The 27725-nt window shown below is 44.8% G+C and overlaps 1 protein-coding gene across 2 annotated transcripts in view; it reads right to left on the bottom strand.

The window, feature by feature from the left end:
* Ubr2 (ubiquitin protein ligase E3 component n-recognin 2) overlaps positions 1-27725 on the bottom strand; it is a 77861-nt gene that overhangs the window by 17375 nt on the left and 32761 nt on the right. For both annotated transcript variants that reach the window (XM_051204537.1, XM_051204538.1), the window contains exons 14-34: positions 26757-26885; positions 25719-25902; positions 23348-23409; positions 22498-22608; positions 21225-21290; positions 19740-19862; positions 19573-19636; positions 18720-18844; positions 17595-17647; positions 16534-16636; positions 15653-15701; positions 14315-14469; positions 12206-12308; positions 9235-9344; positions 9053-9133; positions 8317-8495; positions 7468-7667; positions 6206-6299; positions 5311-5472; positions 2961-3064; positions 1455-1533 (exon numbers count right to left, since the gene is read on the bottom strand). In XM_051204537.1, coding sequence (XP_051060494.1) covers positions 1455-1533; positions 2961-3064; positions 5311-5472; positions 6206-6299; positions 7468-7667; positions 8317-8495; positions 9053-9133; positions 9235-9344; positions 12206-12308; positions 14315-14469; positions 15653-15701; positions 16534-16636; positions 17595-17647; positions 18720-18844; positions 19573-19636; positions 19740-19862; positions 21225-21290; positions 22498-22608; positions 23348-23409; positions 25719-25902; positions 26757-26885 — 2336 coding nt within the window. The remainder of the gene's footprint in view (positions 1-1454; positions 1534-2960; positions 3065-5310; positions 5473-6205; positions 6300-7467; positions 7668-8316; positions 8496-9052; positions 9134-9234; positions 9345-12205; positions 12309-14314; positions 14470-15652; positions 15702-16533; positions 16637-17594; positions 17648-18719; positions 18845-19572; positions 19637-19739; positions 19863-21224; positions 21291-22497; positions 22609-23347; positions 23410-25718; positions 25903-26756; positions 26886-27725) is intronic.

Below are 27725 nucleotides of genomic sequence, written 5' to 3'. Positions count from 1 at the left end.
GGAAGATGCCAAGAGTTCAGACTAGTTATGTGGCAAAGAATGGCATTTTCCCTATAGACATACACGGCCACTCCCAAAGGAGAGATGCCACCATGAGGATGGAGCCAGCCAGGGCTACGCTGCCAGAGCCTGTCTCAAAAACCAACAAACAAACAAAGGAACACAGCCAAGGACAATCACAAGGACAGCTGTGCCCTGTCCTGACTGGTGCAGAAGACAGAGGCTGGAGCAAGGCCTCGGGGACAGAAGATGTCTGACAGGTCCGAGAGCGTGGAAAAGCAAGCTCCAGACGTGGGTCAGAACCACCACACCGCCAAGGAGCAACCACAACAGACAGAGAAGCAAGCTCAGGAAGACAAGGAGCTGTGGACCAACTACAGGAGACCGACTGATACAGGATGAAAGTCCTTACAGTATAGAGTATTATTTGGAAGAGGCACACAAAGCAAAAGCTGACCATTGATTGAGTCCATCCCCCAGAGTGATCTTATCTGACAATAAGGTATTACTGAATTCAAAATGTGAAAACAGGGCTGGAGATACATAGCTCGGTGGTAGGCCCCGAGTTCAATACCCAGCCCAGGGCCACAGAAAAGGCACGAGGAAGGTTATGGAGGTTATGGGCACCTGGCGACAGGATTGCTGGGGGCACAGGAAGCAGCGGCCTGAGGCCTTCTCCACATTAGGTCTTCCAGGCCCGTTCACTCGGTCACTCAGGACACACAGGCAGATCCTACAGGCACTACATCCTTATATCCCCTGCCCTTACAGAGAAGGGAACGAGGCAGAGACAGGTCAAGGAATCTGCTCAGTCTCAGAGAGCGAGCATAGTGGCCAGTAGCCTGGTTCTGAACCCCGCGCTGGACTTTGTGACTGGCTCCTGGGCACAAGGTGGGGAAATCTGGTTGGGAATCTGGTGACTAAAGTTTGGTGGGTCCACGGGAAAGGTGGAAGTCAGAAAGACGCCCGAGACCCGGTGGGCAAGCTAAGTAGTCTGGATCTAGGTGTTGTGATAATGCGTTAGAGGGACAGGGACACAGCGGCTGTTTACACTGTGGAGCAGCGGGTGCTGACCAGAGTAAACATCAGTGCTTCTCGTCCTTTCTAATGCTGCAACCCTTTAATACAGTCCCTCATGTTGTGGGGACCCCAGTCAGAATATTATTTTGTCACTACTTCATAACTGCAATTTTGCTACTGTTATGTAATGTAAATATTTGATATCAGGATATCTGATATTTCTCTCCTGTGGAAGTCATTTGATACCCCAAGGGGTGCAGACCCATAGGTTGAGAAGCGCTCATCTACACGCTCTTACGTAGATGCTAGTCTACTATAATTAACTTCATGCAGTATGGATGTGCACTGGTAACATTCCACCCTCAGTCCCGAGGGCCACACCCCACCAGCATCGCTTAACTTTTCAAACGAGCTGGAGAGCATCTTGTACTCACTTAGGATGAAAGTCAGGTCTGAAGCCTTCTGGGACCTGTATTTCACTCATGTCTTCTATGTTCTCTGAAGAGGGAGTATCTGCAGGAATAGGCATTTTATATAGTTATTCAGCAGAACACAATCTCTGTATTTCAGCCATGTAGGCAAATAAACTAACAAACAAATAAAACCTGAAAAAAAAATCCAATTCCTACAAACTGCCAAAATGTCCACGCAAAGAATAACGAGTATTTCTGTGGCTGACCAGTGCACTATCTATAGTTGCTCAAGTTGACCTCCTAGTTCAGCCACTATTTAGAATAAAGCCAAGAGGATGGCATTCTGCGTGTTGAAAACTAATGATAGACTCCTGCCCACAACACTCTCCCACAGGCCCTGAGTGCAGAGCAGGGTCTAGGAAATGCTGGTCCTGCCATGGAAATCTCCTCAACACTGAGTCTCCCATGCAGGGAAACCATCAGCGGCGGGGAGAGATGTCGTGCTACTGTAAACATGAGCTTGTGTGCTCTCACAAATGAGGGGTCAAGTGTACTTTACTGCAACACAGACAAGTGGAATGAATCTTATTGTTTTCTTGAGCCTGGGTCTAGCCCAGGATGGCGTTTTAGGATCCTTCCACTTAGTGTCCCCAGTGCTGAGACCCTGTGATGTGTGTCACCTTGACTAGCTTATATCACATTCTAAAATGAGAGGTTTCATTTCTAAATATATAGAAAGATTTTATTGTTTATTTATAAACTCGACCTTAAACACAGAGATCCGTCTGCCTCTGCCTCTGCGGGGCTAGGATTGAAGGCACGTGCCACTCTGCCTGTTCTATCTATATTTTTTAAAGATTTATTTTTATTTTGTATGCATGAGTGCTTTGCCTAGTTGGTGCACCATGTGTTTCTGGTGCCCACCAAGGTCAGAACACTGAGTTAGAATCTCTGGAATGGGAATCACAAATAGCCACCACACAGGTGCTGGTAACTGAACATAGATATTTGAAAGGAGCAACCAGTGCTCTTAAGCACTGAGGCATCTTTCCAGCCCCTATGACATATATCGTTTAAAAATTTCTTTTTATTTCTCCGTGTGTGTGCAGATGTGTATGAAGGTGCCAGAGGCTAGAAGAGAGTCTTGGATGCCTGGAGTCCCAGGCAGTTGTGAAATTGTGGGTGCTGGGAACCGAACTCAGGTCCTTTGCCAAAGCAGCAAGTGCTCTAAATCACTGAGCCATTTCTCTAGACTCTTGTTTTAAAATCATTATGTAATTTTGTTTGGAGACACATAGAGGAAAAAGGAAACAGGTTAGCAGGGCTGATGAGATGGCTCAGTGGGTACAGGTACTGGCTGCCACGGCTGAAGGCTTGAGCTGGATCCCTCTAACTCACATAGTGCGAGAACCAACTTCTCAAAGCTTCTTTTAACCTCTGCATGCGTACCATAGTTCATTCATGGGCATGCACCGACAGGCACGCACGCACGCACGCGCACACACACACACAGTTTCCAGCACTTACCAGGGGCATTTTCCTCTTTCCTGAGCACCTGCAATGCTTTTATCTGCTGAGATATTGTTCTAATCCACTGTGTCAGATCTGGTTGGTCTGAAAAATTCAACCTCCTAGAAGAGATCACAGAAAATACTTAATACTTTATTCTTAATTAAGATACAAAAAAGCTGTCCGGTGGGGGTAGCAGGGGAAAAGCCCCCCCCCCAAGAAAAGAAGAAAGAAAAAAGTTGCAAAAGCTTTCTTAAATAACATGCATTTTAGACACATTTCAAATAACTGAGAACCAAGGGTATGGGGTTGGGAGATGGCTCAGAGGACCCAGGTTTGATTCCCAGCACCCTTGTGGTGGCTCACAACCACTGTCATTCCAGAGGACCACACCCTCTCTCCTGGCAGCTGTGCCCACCAAGCACAGCTGTGGGAGGGTCACAGACACACATGCAGGCAAGACACTATACATACAAAATGAAAACCGCAAGTCAGGACAGGAAAAATTTGTTGCATTAAAAACAAAACAATCTGGACCTTGTGAGATGGCTGAGCTAGGAAGGGGCTTGCTGCTAAGCCTGGCAGGGCCCATATGGTGTCAGGGAAGTCCTCTGACTTACACAGAATGTACTGGGGATGCCTACACATGTGAGACTATGGGTTAAATGCCAGCAACTAAAGCAAAAACTCAGACACTGGCCAAAGGAAACGGAGTTATTTTCTGAGCAATGAAAGTGTCACTTATTTTTAGTACTGGAATATGGCAGAATTTCTTACACCCCACAATCACCACCACCACAAGCATTGCCCACATGCTTAGTGACAAGCTAATCAAAGCCCATCAGACTCTCCAAACCCTCCCACGTTTGACTGTGCCCATGTGATGAACAGAGAAACTGAGCTATGCAGCCTGACCTGGGCCCTGAGGGACAGAGCTGCCACTTGACTCAGTTACGTCACAACAGTCCAAACAATGTCCTATAACGTCTTCCGTTACAGTTACGTCATCCAAACAATGTCCTATAACGTCTTCCGTTACAGTTACGTCATCCAAACAATGTCCTATAACGTCTTCCGTTACAGTTACAAAAAGAAACCCAAAACCTAGCCAAAGTCACAGGTAAAATCAACCAATGTAATTTCCCTTACAGGTAGTGGATACTTCCTAGTTCAAATACAGGGTAAGTTAGCACCATGATGCGCCTTTGTAATTCAAAAGTACAGATTAAATGGGAACCTGACAACAATAATAACTTTTTTACTTTTATTTTTAAAACAATCTTATTTCATATACCAATCCCGGTTCCCACTCTCCTGTCCTCCCATCCCCACACCATCTCCCCATGTCATCTCCTACCCACTCCTCAGAGAGGGCGAGGCCTCCCATGAGGGATCATCAAAGTCTGTGCCATCATTTGGGGCAGGACCTAGACCCGACCCCCCCCCCCGTATCTAGGCTGAGAGAGTAACCCTCCATACGGAATGGGCTCCAAAAATCCCGTTCATGTGATAGGGATAAATGCTGGTTCCACTGCCCCATAGACTGTCTAGGTCCCCCAACTGACACCCACATTCACATTCAGGAGGCCTGGTGTGGTCCTGTGCCGTTTCCCCAGCTATCAGACTGGAGCCAGTGGGCTCCCACTTGCTCAGGGCATGGATCAAAGACAAAGACAAACTCTGAGTCCCTAAACTGAATAGAAAAACCAGCCTCTGCTCTGAACTGAATCCAAAGAATTGCACAGAAACAGGTAATTTATATTCATAAAACCGACATTAAAAACCTACACAGTTATGTTTTAAACATTTACTTGAATAGATTCTCTGGAAGAGCAACAGTGTCTTAATGGCTAGGCCATCTCTCCAGCACTTACTCACTTTTAATTTATTTACTGTGTATGTGTGTGGTGTGCGTGTGCCCATGTATGCCATAGAAACAGATCCACTTGATTCTGCCTCTCAAATGCTGGGACTAAAGGTGTGCGCTACTACACCCAACAACAGACTGTGTCTTTGGGAAGGAAGTATGAGCGAATATCTTAAAACAGGCTTTCTAGAAATAAGGAAGATATAACTTTTTCATGAATAAACACAAAGTGTAAATCTTCTGTGTAGTGAGATAGTCCTTCTCTGGCACTGACCACGCCTATTTGTTTATCCTGATCCTTATTTACCGAGATACTTCTGTAGCTCTTAGGGTGAATAAAGTTATAGTTCAGCTTGTTCCCTTTTACACAATCAAACCCCACAGATCTGCTAGAAGAAACGACGGGGTAACACACTGAGGTTATCTGGGTCTCCTACCGTCCTCATCTACAAAGCAAATCTGTGGTGTATGCACAGTGCTGGGAAGATGGGACGAGCTTACCCGCTGAAAGCAGTCCTTGGCGGAAGCAGCAGGGGAATCACAGTGTTGCTCAGGCACTCACAGAGCGGGCACAGGAACTCGCCATTCTCTACATCATAGCTAGTGTGCAAGCGCAGTCGCTGCTGCCTTCGCTGTTCTTTAGCTTGAACGGAATCAAAATACCTTCACAATTAGAGAACAGACGTTTATGTCAGCAGGAGGCGTGAGCATCAACATTCTAAGTCACTTTTCTCAAAACAAAACCCTGAACTGAACACAGGCAATATTACTGCAGTGGAGCTGGGATCCTAACACAGGAACGTTATAAACAACAACAAAACCTAACTGATCGAACAAGAGTCTCAAGAGCGGAAGACACACTTCTCGGTGCTGTCTGTTTGGGCACTTTCTCAGGGCTGGTGGACACTTGTCTGGGGCGGCCACACTAACAGAAAGCACAGTGCTGAGGAGCACACAGAGCACCAGGGCAGAGCACGGGGAGGCGTCCCTCTTGGCAGACACTACACCCTCAGGAACCTCAAAGCATGCACTAACACCTTTGGCATCCAGAGCTGCTCACCTTGGACCTGAACAAAGAATACATTGCTCATATAGCCTAGATGAGACAGAGTTTACCCTACTGTGCCAAATCCTTCTGCCCTTCCATTCTCTGCTCTGGAGGGATGAAGGAGACTCTGATACAAAGCTACATTAAAATGTACCCGACACTCTCAAGTTTCTTACTGTTCATTTACAATCATTACAAAGCAAGTAGTTAGTAGGCAAATGTATAGGAAGTTTGCTAGCGTCTTTAGTTCTTTTTATCCCCATTCCAAGAATGAATTTTCCTTTGCTTTAAAAGACAATTCTGAGCCTTCATATGGCTTCTCTTGAGTAATGTAAGAATATAAATTACCTTTGCCAACAATGGGCATGCATAACGTGCCCACAGCTGCCAGTGTGTGTTCCGCAAGACAGGTCAGGGTGCATGAATAACGGATCATATTTTTCTGCATTACAAAACAAACATTAAAAAAAAAAAAAAAAAAACCTAAGCATTTAATTTTCCTATGATCAACAGGTATCCTTAGATTTGTGAAGACCTGGTCCAGGAAATGCTAATTTACTCTGACTTTAGATATCACCAATTTATGCAAGACTGGTAACTTAAAATTGGAGGCTCTTAAGCCGGGCAGTGGTGGCGCATGTCTTTGATCACATAACTTGGGAGGTAGAGGCGGGCAGATCTCTGTGAGTTCAAGGCCAGCATGGTCTACAGAGGGAGTTCTAAGACAGCCAAGGCTACACTGAGAAACCCTGTCTGGAAAAACAAACAAACATGGAGACTCTTGTAATTCTCATAACCTATGCAAGTCAGACAGTCCTGTAAAGTGAGGGTGAACATGCATTAGATAACTGGCTCTCCATCATGGTGTCCACAGAAGGCAGGCCAAACTGTCCAGGGGAAGCCCTCCATAGGTGCGGACACACCTGCCTTCAGTCCCTGTCATTCTGTCTTTACACAGCATGGAAACTGTAGCTAGAGATTAAGTATCCAGGAAGATTCACCAACGTCACATGCAAAGCCTTTGCATTTGAGCACGGTTTCCCTCCTCAGCGTACATGAAAGCTAAATCCCCACTTCCAGCTAGCAAGTATTCAGCCCGAGCGCCTTCCACAACACTGTACCATCTCACACAGGGACCTGAGCCTTCATGAGGTTTGATATACATTCTGGACAATAAAGGATCATGATCTATAGGTTGCTGAGAGACTCCAATTCCCCATCAGGTCCCATGCCCTGAGCTCAGAGAAGAAATGCTAAGGAATGTGTTAAGATACAGTCTCTTGGGGGCTGCAGAGATGGCTAAGAGCCGTGGCTATTCTTCCAGAGGTCCTGAGTTCAATTCCCAGCAACCACATGGCGGCTCACAACCATCTGTAATGAGGTCTGGTGCCCTCTTCTGGCATGCAGGTGCATGCACAGGCAGAAGACTTTTGTTTAAAGTCTTTTTCTATAGCCCTGTCTAGTCTTGAACTCAGAGCAAACGCTCAGGTCTCACTCAGCCCCCGGATCCAGGGTTTAGAGATGTGAACGAATCCCGATGCCAGGCATGGAGACTGCTCGTATGTTGTCAGGGAAGCTGGTTACAACCTAACAGAAAAGCTAGAGCTTACCTGGATCCTGAATGAATTTGGTTCTGTCTTTCGACAGTACAGTTGATCTCTGAACAAATGCTGCCAAGACCATTGCCCTGCTTTCCACAGTAACTTCTTGCTCCTCTTGACACAATATACAGGTGACAAACTGCCTCTGTTCAGGGACCTGTGTCTGTGCTGGGCCCAATGCTGTAAGTGCTGTATCTGAAACCAGAGGGCTGCAATAAAAAGGGTATTACTAAACTGAGCGAGACTGAAGTTTCTCTATAACCGTTAAATGGTAGACTCCAGATAGGTACACGCTGAACCCTGGTTTTCACGACACGAAGTGGTAGGAGCCGTTCATGTGCTTTTAAAACCATCTCTAATCCTCAAAGCATCTGCCTGCAACACATACCAGCCCACAGTGTTCCTTCTTTCCTGAACATCAAAGGTTCTCTGTAGAAAACACCGTAGGCAGATACACCACTTAACCACGGCTAAGGATTTCCTTTAGTGTGTGTTAGGGCCAGAGGTCAACCCTGGGTGGCAGGACCTCTCACTGGGTTGGGGCTTGCTGATTAGGTTAGGCTGTCTGGCCACTGCCCCTGGGATCTTCCCCTTTCTACCTCCCCGCTCCGGGATTATAAGTGTGTTTCAGTGCCCGGCTTTTTCCCGTGAGTTCTGGGAGCAAACTCAGATCCCTGTTTGTTCAGAATACAGTTTACTGGCTGACTTTAAACTATTTCCCTGGCCTAGAAGTGAGCACCATTTAATGGAGGCCACATTCCTATCCAGTAACCTACCACTTCTATCCAGTAACCTTAGGATTAAAAGCAAACGGAAGGACCGATGGTCAAGAGTCTTAAAAGCCATTGTTTTATTTACCTGTCGTCAAGAGTGGCAGAGGCAGAAGCATCCAACTCCACAGTCTGCTGGAACAGCTCCTTGTTCTCATCAATGAAGTGCCGCTGCATTTCAGACATCTGGGCCATGATCTTCTCCCGGCGCAGTCTCGCGATCTCTGCTTTCCTTTTCCTCTCTGCTTTGTCTTTGTCTCTTGAGCTCTGAAATGATGCTCCATTCGGTTAGATTCTTAGGGACTATGGACAGTCTTTTCCCCTAAGCAAAGCATCTGTATTGTGGGCATTAACTAACACCCACTCCAATCTCTTCTTATTTAAATGCAACAGTCAATATAAGACTAAGAGAAGAGACAAACTAGAAAACTGCCACAAGTTAATATATGCATCTTTTGGAATCTAACCTTTGTGAATAATGCCAACTGACTTACTGCAGAGAAACTTATTTGTTCATATTAACCTGCTAAAGTTGTTTTGTACTATTAGTTACCCATTTTTTTTTTCCTCCCGTTGAGACATGGTTTCAATATGTTACAGCCCTAGAGCTAATGATGGAATATGCTGGCATGCCTGGCTATAGATTGCGGTTTTCTTTTCTTTTCTTTTTTTTTCAAGACAGGGTTTCTCTGCATATCCTTTGCTGTCCTGGAACTCGTAGAGCAGGCTGGCCTAGACCTCAGAAGTTGACCTGCCTCTGCCTCCCAAGTGCTGGGATTAAAGGCTTGCACCACCACCGCTTGGCTTAGCTTGCTTTTTATTACCTCTTCCATTATGGTTCCTTCCGTCTCCGCCACAGGACTGGTGGATGAACTCTCCCTTATCTTCTTAATTGCATTAAACATCTAGAAAAAACAAATCTGTTATCCTGAAGTTAAGAAATGTTATTACAAATAACAAGTGTTTAACGTTTCTCACAAGCTGCACAGCAGTGTGGGAATTTTACCTTTAACAGCCACCTAATCATGTCTTTGTGGGCTTCAAGGGAGGGAGCGCTCTGCAAGGTCTCCAGCATAGCTAGGATGCTTGGGGAGTTATTTGGTGCATCACCAGGTTCTAAGAAAGAGAAACAGATGGCACTATAGCAGCTGCCCCATGGAGCACTTATTCCTACAGAAGAGAAATGTAACTGCTTACAACACCTGCTGCCTATCACCTGACTACACTTGACTGCCTTGTGTCTGTGTGTGCATGTGGAGAGCAGGCCAGCTGCCTTCCTCTGTAGCTCTCCACCTTATTTTTTGGGACAGGAGCTCTTACTGGGCCTGGAGTTCAGTGATTGGCTAGACTAGCTAACTACCTAGCTCTTGGGATCTGCTCCCTGGAAACTGACACCTTATAGTGAGGACTCAGAGAGGATTTTTGTGTGGTTATTGGAAAAAAGCACCATAGCCAAAGAAGGGAGAAGGCAGGGTGTGAACGCATGAAAAATGCCTGTAGGGAGAGAATGTAGAAAGGCTGGTGCCTGTGAAGAGCAAAGCACACAGGCAGAGGCGGCTTCTCCCTCTGCTCTTATTTACATGGACAGGAGCAAAGAAGGACACCAGAGATGTCTCGACAAACACGACTGCTGCTTATCTTTGGTGCAGTGGCTGCACCTTAATCTACTGCTACTACAGCCGGCAACTGGGACTCTGCAGTCACAGGCCTGCTGCTTCTCTGTCAGCGGCCCGGCCAACTCAGGAGCAATCTGCTGGGAATTCTGTTCCCGCAGGCATGGGCTCTGATGCTGTCATTAAAGGTGGCTTTAATTAAACACTGTTCTATTTTAACTAAGACTCGAGATTCAGGGCTGGGGTGGAAACCTGCTAGCTCAGAGAGGTTGAGTAGCACCTAGCTGACCTTCTCTCCTTGCTGGACTCTCCCAAAATGCACATCCTTTGGTTCCACCAAAAAAAAAAAAAAAAAAAAAAAAAAAAAAGGCTGTGCCACTCACAGTCGTCCCTCCCCATCTCTATCTTGCCCAGATAGATGCCCTCTGATGCTCTCTAGTTACTTTCTGTTGTTGCTAACTCAACCTCCTGCTACAAAGTTAATTTAATTAATGTAAATGCTAACTTGGGGTTCACAGTGTGCTCGGATATTCCCTGGGGTTCACAGTGTGCTCGGATATTCCCCACATAGGACCCCTTCTCAGGTCTACCCTTCATCATCACTTCAAAGAAATGGAACCCCACATTCCCACCACAGCTCGCCTAGTTCACCCATGAGCAGCAAAGCCAATGGCTGACAATGAGCTGGCTGGCAGGAGAGGCGCACATTAACCCTGATTATCTTTGGAACAGAAAGACATAGAAACTCAATGTGTGGGCTGACATGGGCACAAATCTGATCCAAAAATATAAATGACTAAACAAAATGCATAAACCCCTAAACGATAGAGTCACAGTCGCAACATTCAGGAGTAACAGAACGAGTGCTGATTCTAAAGATGAAACAAAAATTTTCCTTTAAGAGGAAGAGATAGCTGGGCAGTGGTGGCACAAACCTTTTATCCCAGCATTTGGGAGGCAGAGGCAGGCGGATATGTGTGAGTTCGAGGCCAGCCTGGTCTACACAGCAAGCTCCAGGACAGCTAGTACAAACTACATAGCCTATCTGAAAACAAAAGACAAAAACCAACAAAACAAGTGAAATATTAAACCAGGGATGGTGGTATACACCAGCACTCAGATGCCAAAGCAGGCAGGTCTCTGTGAGTCTGAGGTCAGCCTGGTCTACACAAAGCCTGCCAGGCTTACTTATACAGTGAGCCTCTGCCTCCATAAATAGACGGAAATATTAAAAACAAGTATACCAAGTATTAACTGGTGAGCTCTGGGGGTATGTATAGGGTATTCTTACCTAAGTCTTTCAGCTTCTATTATACACACACACACACACACATATATAATATGCAAGTTATATTATGTGTGTATGTATATCACACAACAGCTGATACGTAAATGTATATACAACTTGAAATGTATATACATCTTGAAAAAATTGTTATTGTATGTATGTGTTACTGAGGACTGAACTCAGGATTGCTGAAAAAAAATTTTACAATGAAGTTATAAAACAACATCCCCCTGGCCTTTTTAAAAGCCTCATTACTCAAAAATGAACCACAACAAAGAAAGACAAATTATTTCATATAAAGCCAGGATCCCATGCCATCTGGCTAATTTTCTGATTGTTAGCATGGCAGACACACCCACCATGTTTTTGTAGCTGAGAGCAATATTAATAGCATAAAGTGAAATGCTGACTCCCTCCACGTTTATCCAAGTGCAAGCATATCCTAGAGGTAAACATGCATGTGACACCAACTTCATACACGCACCACCCAGGAAGCGGTTCTTTCGGGAGAAGCCAAGTTCACGTGAATCTCAAAGCCAATCTTATGTGATCTGTCACACAGGTTTCAAGCTAACAGCTCCACATTATTTTCTGCTGTTTGTGAATTAACATTTGTGTGCTCAAGCATCACAGACCCTAAATACTTTTGTTAGGACCTAAATATACCTCCAGATGTTCAGTATCTCCAATACACAGTTCCATAGTGATATACCTCCAGATGTGCAGTATCTCTGGCACACAGTCCCATAGTGATATACCATCCAGATGTGCAGTATCTCTAGTACACAGTCCCATAGTGATATACCATCCAGATGTGCAGTATCTCTAGTACACAGTCCCATAGTGATATACCATCCAGATGTGCAGTATCTCTAGTACACAGTCCCAAGGAGGTTTGTTTTTTTTTGTTTTTTTTTTTAAACTGGGATCTAACACAGTATATTTCACAGATGGACAGGAGCCTTCAACACCTGACCTCAGCACAAACCATTTAGGATGTGTCAAGTAATAGCAGTTATGAGCCATTCTTTAAAATCACTCAGTGAGAGCAGGGCAAATGGAAAGACTACACATACTTGAAATCTTCTGAGTGAAGGTGAATGTCTCCACATGCCCTTCCACAGCATTTTCCAGATGGTGTTTTTCTTCTTGGAGAGCCATCCCAATCAAATGCAGCACCTTAAGCAAACAGTCTCACGTTTAGATGATAAAAAGTAGAAAACCCACAACACAAGTATTTAGAAAAGAATAAAAACACTTACTATTAAAAAATGACAAACCAGAGTCTGAACATGATTAAAACAAATCTCAACTGTTTATTCAGTCAAAGGGGCCAAGCTCATATCCTAACAGAGAACTTCCGGCAAGGAAAAATAAATTTTGCATTTCAGCTGGAAAGCGATCTCAAGCATGAATTCTCAGGGTTCTCTCCACCTACTGCAGTGACAAGCAATAGATGCATAGACGTAATTCCCAGCTTTGTCTCCTACCTACACTGCAACCTTAAAAAATCTAACCAGGTGGCCAAATTTAAGACTTGAGGCATCTAATATGCACTTACTCATCCTGATAATACCAAGTTTTCATCTTCAAGGACTAAATTTTCTTTTCTTGGTTTTTCGAGACAGGGTTTCTCTGTGAAATAGTGCAGCTGTCCTGGAACTCACTCTGTAGGTCACGCTGGCCTCAAACTCACAGAGATTCGCTTGCCTCTGCCTCCTGGGTGCTGGGATTAAAGGTTAGCATTCACCACCGCCTGGCTAAATTTTTTTCTCAAAATATTTTAGTGTAATTTAATTACATGTGTCTGAATGTTTGACTTCATGTATGTCTGTGCACCACGTGCCTGGTGCTCAAGGAGCCTAGAAGAGCATGTCAGATCCCTTGGAACTGGAGTTCCAGGTGGTTGTGAGCCACCATGTGGGTGTTGGGAACCGAACCCTAGACTTCCAAGACCAGACAGGGCTCTTAACCTTTTTAGCCATCTCTCCAGCTCCCTAAGCACTAAATCTTATCCATCTGAAATAGAGATGCTTTTGTCTTGAATGCCACAGTTTATTAAGTGTTTATAGTTGTTCCCACTCTTACAAATATTCCAACTATGCGTCTTAGTGCACTGAGCCTACTGCCCTATACCTCACTAGGCTCATCTTGCTTCCAAAGTTTGAAGGGGATGATGTGAGGTACTCTAGCTTTCCCTCCACGTATGCCAACTGGCCGCCTTGATGGGCGGAGTGACAGATCTGTACATAGGATGAGTGCTGTTCATTCTTGCCTCATCAGCCCCCATGGATATTTTTCTCACCTAACAGCAGCAGTCTCCAGGATACCACAGCTGCCTGTGTTTACATGTTAAATACACGCTTATAAAGGGCAGGGGTGAAGTTTACACACATCTTAATCGATGGCATACTTAGGCCTGCTGAGACAGTCAAGGATGGCAGGTGCCGAGGAAGGCTTGCTTTCACCTCAATTCTTGGCTTTCCTGCTTTCACATGACACTCTAGCAGGGAAGCCCTCAGAGACAACGGCATCACCTTTTTAGCCTAGAGACAGACGGTGTCTGTCCCTCTAGAGTTCTGAGGTTATACATACTGGATGTACAGAGCCTGCTATAAGGCATGGCATAGAGTAGGCAATCTACTGACGGAATGATGATGTCACCAAATGATGATGGAACAGGAAGTGATGTCACCAGTAGAGGAAAAGGAAGCTGGAAGACCCTTGTTGAGGCTCAGCTTCCCCGCTGGTACAATGGATAAAGCAGTAGCTGCTCATCAAGCCTGTGTGGATCTGGTAACTGAAGACTGACATTAAAGCTATAAAGCAAAAGTGGCCCTGCACTGGCCACCTTTAGTTACAGGAACCTAGGTATCCACGCCCCAGTGTCTTTAACTGTGAGATACGGACACTGAGGAGCTAAAGGTTCTTTAAAGAGGAACACCTGTGAAAGTATCTATATTCTGTTAGCATCACAGACTGTGCAAAGGCTGGGATCAAGGGACAGAGACAGGCTGGCTAAGGGGACCCAGTTAACCCTCATCACCTGGTGTAAAAGTATCAGGAGACACGTGGTTCACCAGAGATAAAGGAGAAAATACTAAAATATCATGTGGGCCTCATTTTTCCATTTATTGAGACAGACTTTCTTCAGCCACAGAAAACTGAAATACATATAAACCTACCCTTTGTAGCATAGCCTCTGACCAGGCCGATCCATGATGCTCTACAGCCCACTGCAGGATTGTTCCCATGATGTATAACATGACGTCACATTGCAGAAGGTTAACCAGACTTGCAAATAAGGGGCAGAACGGAGGCAAAGCCGGAGGAGGAAGTGCTAGAAATAAAGTAGAACACGTATGTTTAAGGAGTCATTCCTCTCTGTAGCCCTGGCTGTTCTGGAACTTGCTCTAAGTCCAGGCTGGCCTCAAACTCAGAGATTCTCCTGCCTCTGCCTCCTCTGTGTGGCATAAGGGTGTGAACCACCACGCCTGGCTTGTTAGGGACTTTTGATGTCTTCATTAAAGGATGTTTATTAGCACATATCTTTTAGCTGTATTTTACATTCTCAATGCCAACCAAACGCACAAGGGCAGCTGTATATTAAAAAAGAAAGAAAAACACAATCTGAGCTATACATCAAAAACACTCTCATGTCCTGCAATGTCTCATGATCTCCATCAAATTGTCGACCACACGATGACCTGGCACAGGCCTATGTCTCTCCTGTTGTGTGTATATATATGTTCGTGTGCTGTGTGTGTGTGGTACATGTGTAAGCAGGGGTGCACAGGTTAATGTTGGGTGTCTTCCTTGATTAGTTTCTGGAAATATATACCAGGCAGATCTACTGATGTCTGCCTACTCTAGCTAGCCTCCTGCTTGTTGAGATGTAAGGAGGGTCACCAAAACATGCCCGTATTTATTTACTTTTTATGTGTTTTGTCTGCATGTGTGCCTGTGTGAGGGTGTTAGGTTCTCTGGAACTGGAGTTATAGACAGTTGTTAACTGCCATGTGGTTCTTCTGAAGAGCAGCAATGCTCTTAACTGCTGAGCCATCTATCCAGCGCCACCCACCCATTTACACAGGACTTCTGGAGCTCTGAACTCTGGCCTCCTGTGCTAGGCTTTTATGGGTCATCTTTCATCCCTGTCTTGGCAGGCAGACAGGGCTGAAATCTGTTGTTAGGTCCAACTTCCCTACCCTGAAACCCTTCTCAAGCACAAGCAGCATCGCTTGGAAGAAAGCTGCGGAGGGCAAGCACTGAGACATCAGCAGGAACAGATGGGCACACTAGGCCAATTCAGGGCCATTTCCAGATGTCAGGGGAGGGAGTAACATCTTCCAGTGGGCGAACGTCGTACTAACACTGTATTTGTTCTTCCTCAGAACAGGAGAAACTTCACATGAAAAGCTATTTGAACTCTCCCACACTACCAAGACTGATCATTGTGGCCAACAGAACACTGTTTTGTCAGTAAGAGACTGATGCTGACTTCTGGAAAGAAGATTAAATACCTGTATCTTCCCTGTTTTGTCTTTTCAATTTCCGTTGGGCTTCTTCTGCCTAATGGAAGACAATGTAACAGGAACAAGAATTACAATACATAACATTAGCATCTGTTTTTAACCCGCCCCACCTTTAAGAATAGGTACCCACTGCCCAGGCTGGCCTTGAACTGATCCTTCTGCCTGGATTCCAGGCAGGAGTTAATATGTGTGAATTGGGCAGGTGGTTTCTACCTCATTAATGTTTAATCCTCCCTCCACTACTCATATATCAAGGTTAATTCTTTTTTTGTCAGTTAAAAGAATCCTCAAATGTGTACTTTAAGATTCAGGGAAAACAGATACAAACTGGAAACTTAACTTAGGTTTGAATGCTATGAAATATATATTAAGAAAATGAGAACTTCACAATCATTTTTATTTTTTAACACCATTCATGGAAAAAGTACATCAAATGAAGACTGCAAACATGCAAGTCTTTGAAATGACTAGGAAAACTTCATAAAAGCCAAAACCCGTATCAAGCTATCCCGAGTGTGAATGTGTATCAAGTTGGCTAGTCGAACCTGACACAAGCTGAAAATCTGTTTTCAGAAGTCAAGAAAAATGAACTGGGGATGTATCGCTGTGGCAGAGTGCTTGCTAGCACATGCAAAGTCCTGGCTTTGACCCCAGCACAGGTAAATAAAGAAACAGATAAAGTCAGGTGTGCATATGTGCATTCGATCTTATTCCCCTATGCACAGACAATGCGGTGAAGGCCTTACCATGTCAGACCTGTGGCGATGCTATTTGTCCTCTGGGGTCCCTTTTCAGTGTGTCAGGCATAAGCTTGACCTCCACAGGAAAAACATACATAGCACTTCCTTTTGCACTGACCTCCCCCTTACCTTGGACTGCTCTGCCCTGGAGAAGTGGTAGAAATACAGGTTGAACTCCTGGGCACACTCTGGCTTCAGCTCATACATGCCTCGTCCTGTCAGCCCAGGTTTCCTATGAGGGAAGAGTAGAATTAGAAAAGCCACACTTACCAAGAGCCTTAGACGTTCCAGTAAGACTGGGGCTCTCACCCCTACTGCTCTGTGGGTAGACGTGACACTACACCCCCAAAGCCCTAGCTGGAGCCATCGTGTCCAGCGTCTCCACTTTGAATTGGTCCTAACTGCAAAAGTGAATTCGATGGAGATGTAGCTCAAAAGCCCAACAGAACAGGTTTCAAAACTGATACATTTCTAAGCCTCTGAACACCACATGCACGCTGTTAACTTTCCTGTTTCGTATGTAATATACTCTAAAAAAAAAACTTTTATAGGACAAATTCCATTAAAACACCTGAATAAAATAACACTCCACAGTTAAAAACCAAGCAGGAGGGAGAAAGCATTTAATACAGTGAGGACCAATGTATCTAATATATAAAAAAATAGGCTATAAAAGTACGATGGGGATGAATGGCTAGGGAGAAAATGACAAAAAGGTGCCGCAGTCTACAGGTGGTCAATAAACACCACACTGCATGATGAAATGGCAGTAAGGGAACAAGCGCACCCATTTACTATACAGAGCATAAAGTGTACCAGGCTGGAGAGGAGCAGTGAAGTGGCCCCTGGTCCTCAGTTCAGTCCATAGCAACAACATCCCCTCCCAAGTGAGCAAGTGCATACACATTCGAGTGTTGACAAGAGCAGGGACTAGCAGAGAGTAAACTGATGTACTGCGGGGAGGCAAGCTGCAGTACTGTCAGGACATGGGCCTTGCTTTCCTCTGACCTAGCAGTTCCTCAAAGCAAGCCTGATGGCCTGTGTTCAATCCCCGGAACCCTATCGTAGAAGAGAACCGATTTTCTCAAGTTGCCCTTCGACTTCTGTTGTGTGTGTTTGAGCGCAGGTGCACACAAAACAAATAAATGTTTAAAAAAAAAAAAATCAAACACAAAATATGACAAACTCACTTGAAATGGGCAACGGTTTCGATGACGCTTTCCATGCCAGTCTCCTTGTTCTCCTAAAGTAGCAAGAGACAAGTGTGCTCAGTGGCGTGGACAGAGCTGCAGCACTCTGAGCAGTGTGCTAGCCAGCCTGGTCCAGGAGCATCCCTCTCGCCACATCAGAAAGCAGAGGCTCTTCCCCGCTGAACCTCTAGCGTCAGGATGGTGTGACTGAGCACAGCCAACCAATTAATCCACACCTGGAACAGCAGAGCCCTGGGATGTGTGGATGTGTGAAAAGGTCAAAGGTCTCATCTATTGTAGAGGGGGCTAAAGAGACAGTTCAGCAGTTAAAAGCTTTTGTTGCTCTTCCAAAGGACCCACGTTCAAGTTCCAGAACCCACATTAGGTGGTTCACAAGCATCTGTAACTCCAGCTCCAGGGGATCCAGTATCTTCTTCTGTGCTCTTTGGGCATCTACACTCACAGGTGGACGCACCCCACATAGATACATAATTTAAAACACACACACACACACACACACACACACACAGAACTGCCTTAATGAAAAAAAAAAAAAAAAAAAAAAAAAAAAAAAGGCCTTTCTCAGCTATAGGAGCTGAACTTCTGAAAAGCTCCATGGCTGAAAATGGCCCTTGGAGGAAAGACAGTTACAATTCAACCCATGAATATCCTTGTACAGGTGACTTCAGTCACCTCAATAAGATAATGGCTTATTGTAACAAAGACTTTAATCCAGCACTGGGGAGGCAGAGGCAAGGGAATTTGAGGCCAGCCTGGGCCACACACAGAAACTGTCTTGAAAAACCAAAATCAAGGGGGAAAAAAAAGGACTCTTCTAGTGCTTTCGAAGGAAAAAGCTCTGACAATGCGGGTCCTCAATTGGGTTGAGTGTTCTGTGCAGCCATGGCAAGCTCAGAAAGACCTCAAGATGCCGCCCTCTAGCGGGACAAAAACTTAGCACTAAGACCTTTGCTTGCTAGTCAAAGTTCCCAATGTTTTCTTCTCCAAATTACTCATAGTAACTCCACTAACTGGAGTTACTCACATCTTAGAACTGTAACTTGTACGAAGTACACAGAGATTAACCTGCCCACACTGATGGGTGGGGATGCTCTAGGCACTTACATCTTCAGGTAGAGACTTCACCAGCTCGCTGTGTGCCATGGGTTTGATGCTCAGCTGATGGATAATCTCCCGCTTAATTTCATCTGTAGCGCTCACCTGTCCAACCCCAGGACTGAATCTTTCTCCTGTCCAAAATGAAAAGGTAGATGCACACATTTTACAGACCCATGATACTTACGTGATACATACTTCTAGTTCCTGCAACAGAGTGCACTCCTCTGTCTGAGTCACTTTGCTGTGGGAAGGCAAAGATTGTTGGGAGCAGTTCTCAGCACACTTGAGTGTGAGGCTGCCTTGAGGGCGGCTGGCTGCTCTGGGGTAGGATGAGAAGGGAGAGGGCCTTAGCTTGCTCTGGTGGAGGAGGGGCTTCCTCTCCGCTTCTGTCTAGGGGCAGGCAGGATCTCACCTTATGCCTCTTCATTAGCATCACCTCTGCCTGGTGGAGCTGCTACCCAAGGCCCCAGAAGGTCTGAAGCAGCAGAGTGAATGACAGAGCGGAGGAGAAAGAACTGGGAAAGAGGGGTAGGCCCTGGAGACACAGTAATAACGAACAGACATCTGTGAGCCAAGGGTTTCGTGCTGCAGTTAACACTTTTGGGGTCCGGAAGCCATTCATAGCAAGAGCCACAGGGAGATGAGAGAGTGAGGGTTTAAGTACCAGCGGCTCTGCTCACCACACTTACTAGACAGTGCAAGCCCGTCCCCCAAATAGTCTTTCAGCTCCTTCTGCTTCAGCCATTGCATCCTTTCCGGTCCCTCTCCTAAACCCAGGGACCCTGCATGACTAACGGAGCACTGCTCAGGAGCTCTCCCCACCCACCATCTGCAGACATGTGAGCCAGTCTGGACTCACCGACAAGCATGATGATGAGGTACAGCATCTCTTCTATTAGAGTGTTGTTCTGCTGAACAACATCCTGCAGGAAGGGCAAGTCCAGAGGTAAGAACACGAGCACACCGTCTCTTACAGCAGAGGCTTCCTCAGCACTTGGGGGGGGGGGGAGTGACACGGGGGCTTACCTTATGAGTAACCTCGGAACTGAATCTTTTCCCATAGTCAGGCGTGCTGAAGATCTGATAGAGTTCAAACCGGCTGAGCATGATCATCAGGAAGTGATTTGGATCCATCATAGAGACACCTGTCTTTTTTTGTTTGTTTGAGAGAAAGGAGAAGAGGAAGGTCAGAGGGACATTCATTGTTAGTGAGTTGTTTTAGTTCACACAAGAAAACACAGTTATCTGACCACCAATTCTGAGAAAAGATGGACACCTGCTTAGCCATAGACCCTGTATGGTGTGGCGGACAAGGGGGGACAGGACTCTTAAGTTAGTCAAACAATCTACACAAACAATACTCCCTAAAACCTAAACCCCCATGAGAACTGCATGGTCTACCCCAGCCTCCATTTCTGTCGGTTCTTAGGAGACTGCTATGGGTTTAGTTGTATCTTCCTAGCAGTGCTCACTGCCTACCAGGAACCGAGAGAAATATCAACGAACCTCCTAGTTTGTAAATACGTATAGCGTTCCTGAGGTCTCCTGTTGTGAAATATTCCTTTACACTGTCTGAAGGTAAAGGACCAATAGATGACAAGGAGATATAGCAGGGACATCTAGACAGAGAGAGAGCCCTGGGAAGAGGAAGGCGGGGCCAGCAGCTGGACACAGAGAGAAGGCAAGACAAAGAGGAGGAGAGGAAGAAGTCACCAGTCACGAGGCAACACACAGATCAGTAGAAACGGACTAATTCAAGTTATAAGACCTCGGTTGTTTTTTTGTGAGCTGGTGATCCAAAGAAAAATCTGTCTACAATCCCTCACCTTCTCCTTTTGTGATAAGCTTTTATTTTGTTTTAATTTTCTCTTAATGCCATTTAAAAACTGGATCTCAATAGCTGGGAACTGAACTAGAGTCCAGTGCTGGACCGTCTCCACAGCCCTCTCATATTCCTGTTGTTGCTGTTATTATTATTAGTCTTTTTGAGACAGAGTCTCACCATGTAACCCGGCTGGCCTTGAACTCACAAGGATTTGCCTGTCTCTGCTTCCCAAGTGTTGGGATTAAAGGGCTGTGCCACCAAGCCAGTTTATCTTAAGAAATTTTGTGTTTATATGTGTGTGTATGACATGTGAGTGTTGTGTCTACAGAGACCAGAAAGGCATCAGATCCCGTGGTTGTGGGTGTCTGATGTAGATGCTGGGAACAGAACGTGGCTTCTTTGAAAGAGCAGCAAGAGCTCTTAAGAACTGGGCTATCTTCCGCGTCACAGGTTCTGATTAGCACCTGGGTGGATTTGAGAGGCAGGAGGCTATGGGACAAACAAAGCCGTGTGTGGCATGCTGAACCTGACGGCTCTGGAAACGAGGTGGGAGCAGTGTGCAGGCTGCTGGCCTCGAATGGGCAGTTAGCAGGGGGCAGAAATCTGGGGTGAGGGCTAAGTGACTGGCAGTGGGAGCAAGGCCAAGCCTCCCCATTACCCTGAGGTCGGGGCTTTTAACTCATTACCTGAAGCATCACTATGTCCTTGTCGAACATCTCTCGTCTGCACTTCACATTATGGTAGTAATAGATCTACAAACAGGAATTCATAACATCAGGTAAACAAACATTGACGGGTATGAATTCCTCGTCGTTCCCCCACTCCAAGAAAAAGCCTATGTTTGTGTGCGAGCACAAGTGTGTGCCTGCCTCTGTCCATATGGGTCTGGCGTGGGTCTTTAGTCAACACCATCTTAGCACAAAGAAACCAGCAAGAGATGCATTAATGGTCGTTACAGTTTGCTGAAATTGGGGATGAGGGGAGCAGGGGTGGTTGAGATGGTGACATATGATGACCTGGGTTTGATCCCAGAATTCACACGTATGCAGGTTAGTTTTGTTGCCAACTTGACAAAAGCTGAGGTCAAATGGGAAGAGGGAACCTAAGCTGAGAAAATGCCTCTGTAATTGCAGACTGGCTGGTAGGCAAGTCTGCACAGCATTCTCTCTGTCTATGACTGATGTGGGGAGGCCCAGCCACTGTGAGCAGTTGCCCTGGTTGGCAAGTGGCCTTGGGCTGTACAAAAAGAAGCTAAGCAGTGTTCCTGCCCCGACTTACTTCTACAATGGCTGTAAGATGAAATAACACCCATCCCACAGCTACTTCCGGCCATGGTATCTATCAAGGCAGCAAAAAGCAAACTAGGCCAACGTGAATGTCAGGGACATAACTCAAGCCATCATGTTTTCCTTCAAGTGCCCTTAACTACTGAGCCATCTCAATGCCCACACACCTGGTATTTAACCTAATTTAAGTAAGTGAAACAAATTTTAGTTTTTTTCTATCCAACTTTGTCCTAAAAATTGTTCAAATAAATGTTAAGACCACTGCTACCCATTTCCACTTTCCCTGATAAAATATAAAAAATATAAGAAACCTTAGCTCACCTTGTATTTAATTTTTCTAACAACTTAATACTGACATTAAACCCTTTAAAAAATATTCGTGTGCGCGCATGCGCTCGTGCGTGTGCGTATGAATACCCTCATAGTCAAAAGAGGGTGTCAGATCCCCTGGAGTTAGAGTTATAGAGGTGGTGAACAACCTGACATGGATGGGAATTGAACCAGGGTCCTCTGCAAGAGCAGCAAGCACTCTTAATGCTGAACCATTTCTCTAGACCCCAGATTCCAAACCTTCAATGACTAAGTCCATTTAAAACTGTAAAAGGTTTCTCATAAGAACCAATGAATGGAATCAAAACATCACAGAATTAAAAAACAAACAAAACCCACTTACCTGGTTTACTAACGAGAAGCCATTTCTTCTCCACATCCCAGCATGCACTTGGGCACATAAGACAAGACATCTAAGAGGATGCTCTATCAACATGGGTGGGCTCAGTTCACTCTGTGTGTTTAAAAAAAATTGTTCAAATTTGCAAAAGGAAAGCTGGTTGATTGACAGGAAAGCTTACAAGATAATATGTCTTTGTGTCAATTTAGCTAGGTTATTTATGGTCATCCCAATCTAGCTGTGGCTGAGAGGCATTCTTTATGAGTAATATTTTAGTCAAGTTTGAAAATTACGGTAAATTATCCTCTATAAAGTGGGTGGGCCTCATCAATCCAGACGGAGGCTGTAAAAAAGTAAGGCTTCTCTGTGTTGGGGTACACACATGTCATGGCACAAGACAGGCTCTCACAGCTGCTGTGACCTGTGAGCTTCCCTGAATTCTCTTGTCTTTGGTAGGGTTATAGAAGCGTGGCTGCTGCAAATAGCTCCTCCTGGTTCTGCTGATACAAACCATCTTACCCACTGAGCCACCCACCCCTTGGCCCGTCACCCCCTGCTGCAAAATTGTGGTCTTTGAAGGAGTTCTACCTCCATGCGGAACTCTGTACTTGTGACTAGAATGCCAACTGTCCTCTGGGCTCGCCAGTGTGCCAGGATGCTCTGCGGACTCATTTCCAACCCCATAAACGCATGAGGCAAGATCTTGAAACAGCTCCTTAACCCTGCTCCTACCATGTGCACACACAAACTTGACACATCCTTGCTGGTTCTGTTTCTCTGGAGAACGCGAACTTGGTTTCAAACACAACAAACATAATGACTAGATATTCTTTTTAATGTCAAAGCCACTTACTAGAGGTAGGAGCTCAGGAAATTTATATGCCACTTCACTTTTGCTTAATAATACATGCAAACCTGCACGGGAGAAAAAACAAACAAAAACAAATTTCTATAGGTAAAACTGTGTTTACTTGACTCAATGAGCACCCAACTTTACTGCTTAACTTTTAAAACAGTCTTTGGGAATGTACTGGATTACAAACTAAGTTATAAAATGGAATGCATTTAAATAAAGCTTTTCAACAAATCTACAACAGAGGCAGCTAGAACTCATCTTCATTAATACTGTTGACATTTTTTGAAATAATGCTAAATGTACAGATACAGCCAGAACAGCTCGATAGCAACCAAACCAATTTATACACATTATGCCAGTGTGGAGGTATCTCCTGGGCCATGGGTTTCATTCTTGCTAGAAGTTGAGATCCTTCTGGTAAATGAACAGAGAAACTGGACCTGGACTTGTTGGTCTATGCTGACCCTGACTTCAGAATTAAGTTCCTAGAATTTATGTCCTAGAATTTAGAGTCAAAACCAATTTACCTCCTACCCACAGGAGGAACATTCTAGCTCAACCATCGGCCATTCCAAGGCTACCATTTAGGTCATTCCCTTGACAGACTGCTCATCAGTATGGAGTCTTCAAGAGGCTTCCCTCACTGGGTGAGCCAGCTATATGGACTGTTTATTTTGCTCTCTGTTCTGACCACAAACATCCAAGGCAGGGCTCATCTAATACTGGGAGATGAATACTTCCAGATATTCATAGCACGGACCAGAAATTAGTATATTTCTGGAGTATTAGCTTTTCATTGTGGATGACTATTAGCATCAGCTTCTAACCAGATGATCAGGTTTTGGAAGGATAAAGTGGTAAGTCACTGAGATGAAGAAATTCTTTCTGCCTCTAGTCTAACACTTGACTAGAGGGCTGTTACAGGAAAGAGTATTTCTCCTATAATCAGAACTTTATTATCTCCTCTGTCCTGCCCTTCTTTATTCGGCCTTTCCCTGCCTCCTTTCCTTCCTCTTGTTACTTAGGGACAGGGTCTCACTCTGTAGTGCAGGTTGGCTTTGAACTCATGGCAACTCTTTTCCTGAGTCTTGGGATCACAGGCATTAGCAAGTGTCCACAAATAAAAGTGTTTACAAATAAAAGCCTCAGGAGTCTCAGTGTAAGTGATCTCTGCCTATAACCTGATGGCCAGGCCCTAGAGATGCAGGATATAGAGGGCGGGCTGTCAGCCAGAGAATGTGATGATGTTCACAATGCACCCTTTCAGAAGGAAAGGAGTCATCACTACTTGTCCCCATGACATGAAAGTGATAACAACTTGATTCATAGTTTAGTAATTTAGATGAAATGAACCAATTCCTTGGAAGACACAAACTGTTAATACTCCGATGAGGAATGGATAACCTAACAAGGCCCTGATCTCTCAAAGGAGTTGAATCAGTAATAAAGAACCTTTTCAATATATATATACATTTAAGGAAGCCATGGTATGGATTCTCCATCATCTCTCACGGACGCATACAAAAATAAAACAAAAGCATACCTTCGTAGCACATTTAAAAAGTTACCGAGCCACAATCATTAATTACAGGCTCTGTGATGGCTAACAGGAAGTCACTATTTTCTGAATTAAGAATGAACTAAAGGAGGGGCTGGAGAGATGGCTCAGTGGTAAGGAGCATCGGCTGCTCTTCCAGAAGACCTGGGTTCAATTCCCAGCACCCATATGGTGATCTCACACAGACACACATGCAGGCAAAATACCAATGCACATAAAATAAGAAAAATAAACTAAAAAGGTTGCTAAAAGTGAACTAAAGGGAACACAGTTGAGTAGGATAAGACATCTAGAGTCAAGAGGTCTCTAAGCAACGCTTCGAGGGACCCACCAAGAGAATTAGGTAAGTCACCAGGATTGTAAGTGACTTACAAAACAGCCTGAGATCAATACAGCATTCACTTGCAACCTGTTTAAAAGGTTACTGATCAAAGCAAGAAAGAGCTGAGAGAGCTCAGGTGGCTTCAATTTATTAGTAGTGGCTTAAAAGTGAGTGATCGGTGTGACCTGTCACAAGACTGTGTATGTGCAGTGGTGTTGGAATACGGCCCGCAGTACACTATATGAGACGCGATGCCCAAACACCTCCATGCCAGCTTGGCTTCTTGTTGTGACACTAAGGGCTCTCTATGCCTCAGTCCTCCCGTCTGTGGACCAAGCATAGTGACTTCTACTTCACAACAGAATGCCCAGATCGGTGAACAATGTAAAACCCTCAGGGTGATGCCCAGCACACAGGAGGTATTTATAAACACTACAAGCATCACTACAGACAACTTTAGGGTTCTTTTTTTAGGGGCGATGCTTTACCTGCAAGCAAGCGTGAAATTGGGAGGTGAATGCTAACTTTTTCTTGGGAAACACAGTATCTGATAGTTTCCACTGAGTGTCCACAAATACTGAGTGTGATTGGCTGTTCACCATCAGTAAAACCACCATGACACTGCATCAACACAGCGAGGCATTTCTTGTAAGCTTCAATTAACACTTTTTCCTAAAAAAGAGGGTTTATAATGTAAGTTACTCAAAAGACGGACTTAGCACCTCAAATTTCACAAGTAAGAACCTCAAGAAATAATAAGAACCAATCAAACTCAGTCCTCCCTCCCAGCATGGGTCCCTTTGTGCCACTGTCCTCTGTTCAGTGGATGACATCACTTAAAAATAAAGCTGTGGAAATCTAGACGTTACCAGTAATGTCCCTGCTGTCTAGTCTATTATCAAAGTGACAGCTTTTCTTTTCTTTTTCCCTCAAAGCTAGCTGTTTTCCCATTCTCCATAACTCAACAGTGTTGGCAAGCATCTCTCTATTAACCTTCCGGCTTCAACTCTTGTACCATCCATCCATTCTCCACAAAGAGTAATTTTACAAACACAAACTGAACCATGTCACTGTTAGGTAGACCCTAACATCAGCCTCTCACTGCAACTAGACTATGCCTGAGATGCCCCCAAGGTCCCGACATCAGGCAGTCCTGCCCATCCTTAGACGACCACAGGCCTGTCATCACACAGAACGATGCAGTCGGTCTCTGACTCAGAAACCCTCTTTCTCTGTCCCACAGGTTTTCATACACTGTTCAAGTCTCACGGACACGTCTCTGATGCCGACTTACACGGGTTCTTATTGGTGAAGGAGGATTATGGGAAATGAACACAGCACATGAGTCCCTCCCTGATTATTTCAGAAGGGGAGCTTGTGAATCTGTACTGGACACACAGGCAGAAGGAAGCGTGCTGCTTCTGAGCTAAGACGTAGAAATATTTCCTCAAACCTCTTGTTTTCACTTAGGCTTCTGTCTGCCCTACTCTTTCTCACAACTCCCATCACCACAGAAAGGAACTCACATCCAAAGCGCACCAATCCTGCACCATTGAAATCACGTGTGTTAGTTTCATTTGCAGTGTGAAGGCTGCTTCCCACTCCGGCTCCATTTCAATGTGCTGGCCAACTTGGCGTGTGATCGGGTCCATTCCCTTGGAAAGCAGAAAGGTTTGTTAGAATAAAAACTAGTCTTTTCCTCACACAGAAACCCGAGGAGCGATGCATGAAAAAACAAAAATTGATTACAGGGACTATTCAGATAATGTAGAATGAAACAGGAAGTGTCAGGGAAAAGCTAAGAAATCCAATAAATCTCCTTAAAATCCATTTTGTATGTATGTATGTATGTATGTATGTATGTATGTATGTATGTATGTATGTTTGAGACAGGGTCTCCTTAAGCAGACTGGCTGGCCCAAAGCACATGATCTCTCTGCCTCAGTTTCCCGAATGTTGGGATTATAGGTATGTGCCAGCACATTTTTGCCAGGGTTTGTGTGCCAGTGGTGGCTGAACCCACATACACTAAGCAATTGCTTCAGCAGAGTTCCATCCTCAGCCCCCTGACAGGCTTGTAACATGTTACTCAACTCAGAAATATACTAGACAGTTATATTAGAAGACAAGTGTTATACTTATCCACTAACACATAGCTCACAGTGTTCAGAGGGCCAGAATGAAAACAGACAAACACCTTTTGATACAAAAGAGTATAATTTTTTTAGAAACCAGTTAAGCTACCCTGGTGTATAAGAACCATTTACTAACAGAGAATATAGAACACCTCCAACATTTCCCAAAGGGAATGACCTTTTTAAAACAGCTCTTGCCTAAGTGTTTTAGAGAAGTCTCCTGTCTTCTGTGTTCGAACTGCATACATGTTGATTTCTTTCTACTTCTAGATTCTGATTTGCATGTAGGTATGCTTCACAAATAGACTGATCAGGAAAACAGTCTAGACTCTACTATGTGTTGATTTGACTAAGAGGAGA

The sequence above is a fragment of the Phodopus roborovskii genome, unplaced genomic scaffold, assembly GCF_943737965.1.
Source record: "Phodopus roborovskii unplaced genomic scaffold, PHOROB, whole genome shotgun sequence".
In the NCBI taxonomy this organism is placed as follows: Eukaryota; Metazoa; Chordata; class Mammalia; order Rodentia; family Cricetidae; genus Phodopus; species Phodopus roborovskii.
The sequence above is the reverse complement of the archived record's forward strand: the minus strand, read 5'-3'. Positions and strand labels throughout refer to the sequence as shown.